Consider the following 11,610-nt stretch of genomic DNA (forward strand, 5'->3'; position numbering starts at 1 on the left):
CTTTTGCGTCTGCACTGTATGCGTGTTCTTCGTGACCTTCATGATCTTGCTTGATCCTAGGGGTGTATTAAGAAGCTGGTTCAGGACTAAACCAGGTGAAGTTAAGAGGTAAATCATGTAATAGAAGAGCCTGGAGTCCTCAGTCCTAGATGATTTATCTCTTAACTTAACCTGCTCAGCTTTACTCTTGAACCGGCTGCTTACTATAGGCCCCCTATGTTTCCTGTTTTCTGTTGTGTTGTTTTGTTCTTTTGTTATTATTCCTTTTGCCGTGTCCTCTTCCTCGTTGTCCTCACCATAGCAGAACTCCGCATTCCTGCTGCATTAGCTGCGCTGCCCTCACTGGAAATTCTTCTTCTCAGGAATTTAATTGGACGCAGGCTGGTTATGACATCCCAGGGTCCTCACTTGACTGGGCTCTGATGCCTCCTGTTAGGCTGAAGTTCTCCCTTTTTCCCTTTAGAGAAGAACATGAATCACTTTGTTTACCACAGAAAAAAACCTCACATCTGGTTTTTGTGACTAGCCTGAGGGGAAAACACAACAGAGAATGGAACCACAATTTGGTGTTTTTGAGGTCTACTCCTAGCTTGGTGACGGTCGATTGTCCCTTAAAAGAAGAGGGAAGGAAGAGGGGTTTAAAGGGAAACAAGGAGGAGTGAAACTGGACTGGAATTGTTTATATTTGGTTGGGATAACATTTTTTGAAGGGATGGAGAACAGGAAATAAAGTCAGCACCAAATAAAGGAGAAATTCAGTCTTGTGGGAGGAGAGAACTCAAGAGGGAGAGCGAATGAAGCAAAAGGGTGCCTGGGTCAGAGAAAAAGACTGACAGAGGGAGAGAATGACAGAGAGAGAGAGAGAGAGAGAGAGAGAGAAATTCAGTCTTGTGGGAGGAGAGAACTCAAGAGGGAGAGCGAATGAAGCAACGGGTCCCTGGGTCAGAGAAAAAGACTGACAGAGGGAGAGAATGAGAGAGAGAGAGAAGGGTTGTTTGGTGCTGGGGTAGGGGTAGGGGGGGACTTGTTAAGATCCCAGCATAAGGGGGCCCACAGGAAATGAGCTCTCCATCCTGCTGTTAAATCTGACCTCTTGGCTGACGATCAAATGCTCCTCCATCGGAATACCATAGAGTCTCTGTCCTGGGCACGGGCCGAGGGAAAGACAGAGAGAGAGAGAGAGGGAGGGAGAGAGAGGGAGAGAGAGAGAGGGAGAGAGAGGGAGGGAGGGAAAGTGGGGGCACTTCCCTAGCGTCTGTCTGTTAACAGCAGGAATTGCACACTGTGTGTGTGTGCGCGCGCCGGGAGAGGCAGAGAGAGTGAGAGAGAGAGACGGCCCCAGACTCCTCCGCCTGGGCTTGCGCGTAGAGGACACGTCCCACTGCCTCAAACACTCTCTCACTCACACCCTCACCCCCACACACACACATACGCACACATGCATACAGCCGAGCAGCTACTTCTAGCTAGAAACCAACACATAGCCACTCGTATTATCCCAACTCACACTGGGACATCCCCCCCTCACTCTCACCACGGATTCACTCACACTCTCTCTCACACACAGCTAGCCTATGCGGCCTGCCTACTCGTGAAGCAAGTTTGTGTGTGAGAGTGTGTGTGTATAGGAAGGCGGGGGGAATAGAAGGCACGTCTATTAATAGCCGTACAGTGAACGGGATGGAGGGAGCATCGGACAGTGGCAAGGCCAGAACGACTGCCTGAGGTTGAGGACTGCTGCGCTGCGCTCAGTCTCACCCACCGGGACTTTTGTTTGCCTGCCCTGTGCACACACATCCGCACCTAGAGAGGATGGAGCTATTCCCGGTGGCTGCCAGAGCAAGATGGGTCTGGGTCTGAGGACGGAGGGTTTGGGAGTCACTTGGCGTTGGAGGTGCTCTTCATATTTTTGGATGTCCTGAGAAGCCTGCCAAGTCAACATTCAAGAGTTCAACGTCTCCCCTCACCCCCCACTCCCCACCACCATACTCTCTTGCTGGCTTCTTTTTTTTCCCTTTCTCCCTGAACCCTCCCTCTCTTTTCCCCGGGGATTGTGTGCTGCTGTGTCGGCCGTTTGTGTCCTGTCTGGTGTGCGAGTACAACGCTTCAGCTTGCGTTTGAAAGGAGCTTATGTGGATTGCCCCCGCGATGGAATGTAGTTTGCTGGCTGCTGCACGAGCCGAGAAGTCCGCTCTCTCCCCGAGTGTTTGGCCTCTGGACTGCTGCCTTTGTCCCACTCACGCTGGGGACCCGCGCCGCTGCCGTCCTGGGCGTCTGGAGTGAGGGACGCCGCGGTTGCTCTTGCTCTGCGTCGTGTCAACACAACACCCCTCTGATCTTGTCAGGATAAAGCCCTGCCAGCATTCAGGATGCGTCGCTTTGACAAACTCAAAAAGTCTTTTCCCTTCCTCGCACATTTCCATGTCTACAAAGTAAGTCTGCTTTTCTACTTCTGCAGAGCGATAAACTGGTCACACAGCATAGTTATCCTGTATTGCCAAAAGAAGAGAAGCAGAAATCAGAGACAAGGGCCAAGAATGTCTACCTGGGGGGATGCATAGGTTTCTGTGTGTGTGCACGTCTATGTGTGTCTGTTTGTGACTGTGTTTGTGTGTGTGCGTGAGAGAGATCGAGAGAGAGAGAAAGAGTCGCTGAGTCTGTGTGCGTGCATGCCAAGTAACTGTGTATGTGAGCAATAAAGTGGTTCAGTTGTTCACACGCGTGCAGCACATGAACTCTCAACTCAGCATGTGCATGAGATTAACCCTTTGGAAGGCAAGCTTATATTGCAGCCAGAAATTCAGCTGCAGACCTCATGTAGTTGTTTGTCTTACGCTCAAAAAGTCTTGATCACAGCAGGTAGGCAGAGGTGTCAAAAGTAAAAGTAAAAGTAAAAAAAGAAAACACAGTTTCCTTCCAACACAACTAACTTATCTGGGTAACCAGTAGACCCGTGTACTTGTCTTACGATCAGCTAACTCTGCACTGATTGGATCAAGTTTGTGGTTGGTCCTTGTTGGGTTTTCAGTGTTTTTCAGTAACAACGCAGTCCGTCTATCTCATTAGGTACAATGGAGTAAATGGTGTAACAGCTATGTAATGACATGTGCTAGTGTTGTAATTACACCACAAATGTACGTTTACTTTTACTTGTGACACCTGTCAAAAAGTCTTGACCATAGCAGGTAGGCTTATCACATAATACTTAACCATAATTGCTCCACAACATCCTTTCTCTTTTCAGTGTGTTTTTATTTAGGGTGTTGCCTGTTCACTATCCAGCCCACTTGTCCCTTTCCAACTTTGTGGCAGTGGGCCACATGTGATTTGGTCCTGTAACTTTCTAATAGCGTAGCCCCCTAACTGCTGTGTTGTCTGGCTGGGAGTGTACCTATATTCCCCGGGTCCTATGTTTCCAAGCAAGTGGCAGTGGGCCACATGGGATTCGGTCCTGTAACTTTCTAATAGCATAGCCCTCTAACTGCTGTGTTATCAAGCCGTCACTGAAAGCCTCTCCAACCCATACCATCAGCCTCTCTGTCCCTAGCCAGGTCATGCCCTCCTTGTGACGCAACACCTTCAGCACTTCTTCTAAGTCAGGCCAAGAGCAGTTTAAATATCGTTTCTGATCTCCCAAAAAATCGGGAACTCATCCCACTTTGTCTGGAAGCAAACAACCATTAGCAAACCAATCAACCATGCCGTTTGGGAAATGTTAATTGTCATGCTCTTGGTCAGACCAAGTCTCAAAGAGATTTGAAAGTCGATGATAATCAGGCTACTCTGTCCCAGCAGCCCTGGGACTCTAGCAGGCCTGGGCTTTGTAAAGTGTCAGTGCGTGCTGGCTGGCTTGCACCCCTCCTGTCCAGTGCTGCAACCCAATCTGCTGCCTATGCTAGCAGCACCTTTAGTGTCAGTATGGTAGGGGTCGTCCCCCATGCCCGACGCCCACAGCTCAGCCTGAGCCCACCCAGGATTTTCACACTGTCGCCGGGGGAATGTGGAGAATGCGGCCCAGGAGAGGTTTGATTGTCGTCACCTCACCAAAGTTTGGGTTTAGTCTGCGTCAAGAAAAAAGAGGTGTTTGCTTTTTCTGTGTTAACAAGGCTGTTGTCTGCTGTGTGATGCGTGCGTGCGCGCGTGCGTGTGTGCGTACATGCGTGCGTTACCAAAGCAAAGTCCAGCAGTAATGGGAAGTGTGTGGGATGGTTGGGCTCTGACTAAGTTTTCCCCAGGAGACTGAGGGCTGGGGCCTGTGTGTGATTTCAGGCTGCAAGCATGCCCTCACGTCTGCGCCTGTTCCCTCTCCTTTGCCACCTCCACTGGACGCCCAGATTACTAATGAAACGTCCCAGACAGTGTTGCCAGATTGTGCGGTTACCCGTCCAATTGGGTTGCTTGGTATGGCCGTCTGCGGGTAAAAACAGGAAAAATTGGCCATTTGCTGTTTTTTTTCTGCAGTTTTATGCCCATAGAAATCAATGCAATGTGTTGAAATTGGGCGGAATGTAGCACCTCTTGGCAGTTTTTGAGAACCTTTTGGGCGGGTTTTGATCAGACACATCTGGCAACACTGGTCCCAGATGACAGTGGGAGCACTGACGTAAGGCCTGTCTAGCACACAGGTGTCAAGCATGCAAAGTCAAGTCAATAGTTTGGGTTCTTCTCTTGTCCCTGAACTATTTCTTTGTATTATTATTGTTTTGTTTTTCCAAAGGTGAAGAGCAAAGTGCTTGATTCTGACAGTGACAATTTATGTGGATGTTGGCTGATGATGGTATGGCTTAGGGAAATCCTGACAAGAAAGTCCCGCCGTATTTGTTTTATTTCCTGAAAGGTATGGCGCTCTGCTCTGGTAATTACTTAATTCTGAGAAGAGTGTTTGGAAGTGTCTTGACAAAACATCCTATTGGTGAATTAGTTTATTAACATTAACATTACCTGAATGTTTAATATTTAGCTTCCACAAAAACAGTGTAGCATAACCTTCCTGGGCAGACTCGCCTCCATCTCTGTACATTCAAATCAAGTCAGACATAAACATTGGCAGTGTGTGTCTGACAATAAACATGTTAGGCTCACTCTGCTAACTTAGTAGGGGGTGCACACAACGGTCAAGTTAACTTAGTAGGAAAGCAATTGCCGTGGCACACTCAGAGCTAAATGCAATACTTTTTGAACGAATTCATTAAAAAAGTATTGCATGAAGCTCTGAGTGAACAACGACAATTGCTTTCCTACTATGTTAACTAGACGGTTGTGCGCACCTCACTCTGTGTGCGTTTACTAAACCCAAACCAAAGACTCACACTGTGCTAAGCATGCAATCATCTAAATTCTGACGTGATTGTAGGTCCATTGCCAACTCTGGTCTCCTCCTGTGAATTGTTGTCGGCAGGTCTTGGCCTCCCTGAGCCAGCATTCCCCACCGCCCCTCTACAAGTGACACCCAGCAGCTGTGAGAGCCAGGCCATGGCTACAGTAAGCCAGCTTTGGACGACATCAGTGTTTTTCTTTTGTCGCATGGTCCCCTCTCACAGCCAGCTACCCTCCCAGAGGGCCTCTGGAAACATACGTGGGCTGAGGATGATGCTTTCTGACCTTTTAAAGCAACTTTCTCATCCATGCTTTGCCTTGCTTTCTCTTACCCATGTCTCCCGTGCCTCCCCCTTTCTTGTGTGAAGCCGTTTTTTCCGTCCTTCTATATGTTTATTCTGTGTCTTTCCCGAAGCGCAGCTCCAGCCGCACACATGGCGTCCATGTTTGCGCTGGAGGCCCCTGCCCTGACCCCGTTGCCTGGTAGGGCAGGAAGTAGCAGGGGATTGTGGGGTGGCTGTCCGCCGCCCTCAACTGTTTGCTTTGCTAAGGTGTGAAAAGTTGCCTCCCGTGTGCGTTCAAAGGGTACGTGCACAGAGTTGGACCGCTGTGAAAGCATGGGCATGCTATCTATGTGGGGTGGGGGCCTACTGTAGTGAGATGGTAGTCTGTTGTGTTGCAGCCTTTAAGTTGGACTGTTGTCTGCCCTTTGATTAGTGTAGCATAAGAGGAATTACTATCTGTTTAGGGGTTGATGTACGTAGCACACAGAGATACACCTTAAGATTAATAACAATTTGCATTTCTCAGAAGCATGTTGCAGAAATGTTGGGAGATGGAGTGATCGACTAGGTCTTTTATCCTAGATCTAATTAGTTAGGCTGCCCATTTAGACCACGTTTGTCCTTCGTAACTCTCTTAGACATATCCTGCCAAAACCACGTGACCACGGCTTGATTGCTTTAGACCTCAGTGCAGTTCCCAGGTCACGGGGTCACAAGCATGGGACATGGGCGAGGCATCGCCCTCTTTGAGCTGCTAAGGAGATCTGGGAACTGCCTGGGCTGTTCATGAACGCTAATTTGAACATAAATCACCAACGATGCTGAGTCTATCATGCAGACTGTCTGGTGGTTCCCTCTGAAGCCACTTGGGTCTTTAAGTGAAAGGAGCAGCGGGGTCACTAGTGATGGTGGGACTGAAAGGGATGATGGCCTGACCTCAGGTCACCTTTGACCCTGACTCCGTCTATACAGGAAGTGGTCCGTGAACAAAGAGGTAATTTTGTGAACCCATAACGCTCAACATACTGCCACTGAAGGCTTCCTCGATTCCCATGATTGTGAGATTTGGAAGAATTTATTTTGCCATATATATATGTAGAAATACTGCACAAGAGATTTTCATAGGAGGTGTTTTGTGTGTTGATTGCACAATCATGGTGTACATTGAGATTCTGTAAACCCTGCACCTGTATATGATCATATTAGTTTATGAGTTTATTTGATCACAAAAACACAATTTGTGCTGAGAAGCTTATAGACTGCTGTAAATATGCTCATTAGCTGTGTAGGTCAGAGACCATGTTAAGTCCTTCAACCTCAAGCCAGCCACCACAAGCTCACTACGTCTACGGAGTGCTAGCCTGATTATCATCGACTTTCAAATCTCTCCGAGACTAACAGCAATGCTGAAGTTGTTGTGTCACTAGGAGGTCGCAGCCTGACTAACGGAATGCTGTCCCAGGAGAACCCCTGGTGCAGAGCTGCAGTTTGGAGATGCCACTGGTTCTGGTGCTGGTGCTGGTGATGGCGTTGGTGGCTGTGGTTGCACTGCAATGGTGGTAGTGGAGCTGGACTGGTAGAGGGTACAAGGGGCCGGGCGGCGCAGGTCAACATTCTTGAGCTTCCACATAATTTACAGGCTTTATGGGGGGGGGGGGGGGTGCTGATCCTGCGCCCTGTGCCTGGTGATGCTACAGCCCCTTAGGCATCGCAGGCTCAGACGCAGCTATAAAAAGCAGTCAGTCCTGTGACAGAGGAGCGAGCCGAGCCTCCTGGCCCTCACACTATCAAACACACACACACACACACACACACACACACACACACACACACACACACACACACACACACACACACACACACACACACACACACACACACACACACACACACACACACACACACACACACACACACCTTCAGTATAGTACACATGCAGTGCTTAGCATTCACTTACATGGACATACATTCTTCCCCTCTTTCTCCACTGTGTACTGCACAGTCGACATTATTACCCCCCCCCCCCCTCCTGAAATTAGACATCTCTGTTGATTTCTCAGTCAAGTTTATGTTATTCTGGATGCAAATGCACTATGGAGATTATGTCTAATAAATTGAATTTGGATTTTTCTGAGTTCAAACAAAAAAGGGGCAAAAATGGCATGGACAAAATTATTATTCCGTGGATCATAAATCGTCAATATGGTGCCATTTATGAACCAAAACTGACAACAGGCTCTTAGATTAGCTGTTTGCACATGCTACTAGGTTTGCACATGCTATCCTTCGGATTTTGGCCCATTCCTCCATTGCCAATTATTTAGCTGGTCTCAATTGCATGGATGTTGAGCAAAGGCATTCATTTTCAGCACTCCTCAAAGATTATCTTAACTAAGGATTGAGGTCTGAACAACTCCATGATCATGGTTTTAGTATCCTTGAAGAACATTTGGACGTGTATGGATGTTTGGTTTATTATCTTTTGGAAGACCCAGAGAAGATCTTAGCTTAATCTATGAGCATACGTGTATTTCTGCATGGTTTCCATCGATATTTTATCTTGTTTTTTCATGGTTCCGTACACCCAAACAAGGTTTCCTGTGGCTGAGGCTGTCACAGAATGATGCTTCCATCACCATGTTTAATTGTGGAAACCATGTGGAAAAGGTTTAAGGCCTATCCCTTTCTCCACCTAACCGAAGCAGCATTCATGCATCCAAGCAGGTGCAATTAAATCTCATCAGGTAAAAGCAGAGACTTTCCAAACTCCTTTTTGACTTTCAAATGTTCACAGGCAAGCTGCAGTTGGACTCTGATATGCACCATGTTAAGTAAAGTGGCTCGACTTTGATGATGCCCCCAAAGCCCAATATGATGGCAAGCCCAACAGCTGTCTTTCTTGAAAAGAAAACTCCAGATGAGGCTAGGTCAGTAACAATCATCTAGGCAGGTTTGCAGTGCTTCTTTGGTCAAATGAGACTAAACACAGTTCCACTATAGTTGCACATGGTGGTGGGAGCATCAAGTTGTTTGGCTGTTTCACAGCCTCAGACAGACAGAGTTTGGGTCTGGGTCTGGATTGTTGGGTCTTCCAACAACATAATAACCCAAAGCAATTAGTTCAGAGGTTCTTCAAGGATGCTAAAACCATGATACTGGAATGGCCTGAGAGTTCAGTCCTTTTTATTTTGGTCTTTTACGACTTTATTGATGATAGGACAATTTGAGAGGTGGACAGGAAGCGGATGGGGAGAGGTATGGGGAGGGGTCGCCAAAGGACCTGGGCCGGGAATTGAACCCGGATCGGATGCATGGCAGACGAGTACCCTACCGGTTGGCCACAGCAGGGCCCCAGTCCCCAATCCTATTGAGAGACTGTGGCAAATGTCTATGCCCAGCATCCGTGCAATTTGGTCCAGCTGGAATAATTAGCAATTTGCTAATATTCTTATATCTTCAACTGTATGTGTGTACTGTACACACCCACTCCTCCACACAACCTACACACAAACGCACCCCTTACATATGCACACTCATTTTCTTTTTTCAAAGGTATTTCATTTGGTCCTTTTAAACTTAATTATGTACAGGACAGTATGAGATGTATACAGGAAGCGAATGGGGAGAGAGACGGGTAGGGGTCGGCAAAGGACCCTGGCCGGCAATCGAACCCGGGTCAGCTGCATGGCATCCATGCCCCATCGGATGGCCACGGCAGATGAAAACCTGACAGCCACACAAGTTGAGCTTCCATCTACGGCAGTTAGGAAGGGCTCCTGCTGTAATCCCCCCGACAAGCAGACAAACCCTGGAGCCATGCTTCAGCCTGCACGGAGAGACTAGCAGAGCTGCTGCCGGAATGCCAAGGTCACCAGTTCAGTGTGCAGGCAGCATTAGGCCGGGAGCAGTCATAAAATCAAGTCCTGCGCATTAAACTATAGGCTTGGATAAATGTTGGGCTGTATGTCAGCTGCATTAAATCATGGTGATTCACACAGTGTGTTGACATATAGACCCACATTATTTCAGTCCAAAAGAAAGAATGCGCTGGTCACATGTACGGAGACATACACACATAGGCATGTGTTTGCAGAGGACCACATGACACAAGATCGTCCTAATCATTAACCCTCAATGGCATTTCCAAAATGAAGGTACTACGTGCTCAGAGGAGATAATGATTTTTATTATAGAAGTACTTGGCTGCACTGACACACAGGTCAACCCTACGTGCACATGCACTCACACACACACACACACACACACACACACACACACACACACACACACACACACACACACACACACACACACACACACACACACACACACACACACACACACACACACACACACACACACACACACACACACACACACACACACACACCTCCTAGCTAATGCCGTCTGAGGTCTGTCTGTAAGGACTTGTGTGTGAATTGCAGCATTCAGTGAGTGACATCAAGAGGCCCTGTCTGCCTAACATCATTACTCATCCAATGACCACACAGGGGGCCGTGAGGAGAGGGAGAGAGAGAGTGTGTGTGTGTGTCTGTGTCTGTGTGTCTGATGAAGTGGTTTCGATTGGTGGGTGGATGTGCAGTAATTGGAAGCAGCTGATGATGTCCAGCAAAGTGACGGAGGAGAGGAAGAAGGAAAAAGAGGAAGAAGTGAAATGGAAAAGTATCGGTGAACGAGTCAGAGGCTCAGCAAGGCAAACTCATTTCTCCTGTTGGTCCGCGTCCAGGCCGCGGGAGGCCGACTGATTCCTACCGTTACCGTTATTTCATTGTTTATTTTTATATTCTCATTTTTTTCATTCCCTGGCCCGACTTGGCAGGCAGCGTTGGCGAAGGGGGTTGTTTGCACACAGTCTTGAGTGAGTATGAAGATGAGTCAGAAGCCTTTTTTACTGAAGAGGATGTGTCTACTGTGGACAGCGCTGCTTGAACCTGACTCTACTCTCTGTGTGTGTGTGTGTGTGTGTGTGTGTGTGTGTGTGTGTGTGTGTGTGTGTGTGTGTGTGTGTGTGTGTGTGTGTGTGTGTGTGTGTGTGTGTGTGTGTGTGTGTGTGTCCTGTAGTTATGCTCGCTGAATGCTTTTATACACTAGTATCAGTAGACAGTTCTCACTGAATGCTTTTATACACACTAGTACCAGTCGACAGTTCTCTCTTGTGCGGCCAGACAGATGGGATGGGGTGCTACTGATGCTGGTTAGGTTAGGCAGATGATGCCATGAGACTAAATATTGGTGAGAGCAGATAACTGATTTGAGCTGCTGTTGCGTGGGATTCTCCCCAGTCACACAATGCAGCCAATGTATCTCTGGATGCATTGCACACTTTATGTGGTGTGTGTGTGTGTGTTTGTGTGTGCGTGCAGGGCTGCCGACAGAGGGGGACAACGGGGTATGTTGTCCTGGGCCCAGGGAGATAGGGGACCCAGAATTGGGTCCCTATTACATTGTATGTATTGGGTAGGGGGCCCTTTCAGATGACTTTGCCCCGTGCCCAGCAAAAGCTGTCAGCGGCCCTGTGTGTGTGTGTGTGTGTGTGTGTGTGTGTGTGTGTGTGTGTGTGTGTGTGTGTGTGTGTGTGTGTGTGTGTGTGTGTGTGTGTGTGTGTGTGTGTGTGTGTGTGTGTGTGTGTGTGTTGTTATTGTTGCATGACTGCTAAGTTTTCATTGCCGCTTGTCTATCAGTAAGACTAGAACACACCAGCCTTATTTTGAAACTTGCTAAAGAATTGTGAGATGGGCCAGGAAAGAACCCATTGCATTTTGTAGTGCACCTATATGAGTGGATGCACACATCCTTTAAATGGTTTCACCTTTACTGTTTCCTTATAGTTCCATAGGTATGCTTGAGTAGAATTTTTCTATTGAGTTTTAATAGGAATACTTTTCAGGGGTTCTGTTAAGCCGTGCGTAACTGTTTTATCTGGGCAGAGGTCCAGGTCAGATGTTATTTTTATTTGTAGCCACTTTGTTTAGTTTAGGTTTTTTTGTTG

At 47.7% G+C, this 11,610-nt stretch overlaps 1 protein-coding gene across 4 annotated transcripts in view; it reads left to right on the top strand.

The window, feature by feature from the left end:
* tnk2b (tyrosine kinase, non-receptor, 2b) overlaps positions 1–11,610 on the top strand; it is a 62,121-nt gene that overhangs the window by 19,242 nt on the left and 31,269 nt on the right. Inside the window, exon 1 of one of the 4 annotated variants that reach the window (XM_063218863.1) lies at positions 1,220–2,432. The exons of the other annotated variants lie outside the window; for them this stretch is intronic. Within the exon in view, the coding sequence (XP_063074933.1) occupies positions 2,370–2,432 (63 nt within the window). The 5' untranslated portion in view covers positions 1,220–2,369. Of the gene's footprint in view, positions 1–1,219; positions 2,433–11,610 lie in introns of those variants that run through there. 4 annotated transcript variants of the gene reach the window in all.

The sequence above is a fragment of the Engraulis encrasicolus genome, chromosome 16 (assembly GCF_034702125.1).
Source record: "Engraulis encrasicolus isolate BLACKSEA-1 chromosome 16, IST_EnEncr_1.0, whole genome shotgun sequence".
Lineage (NCBI taxonomy): Eukaryota > Metazoa > Chordata > Actinopteri > Clupeiformes > Engraulidae > Engraulis > Engraulis encrasicolus.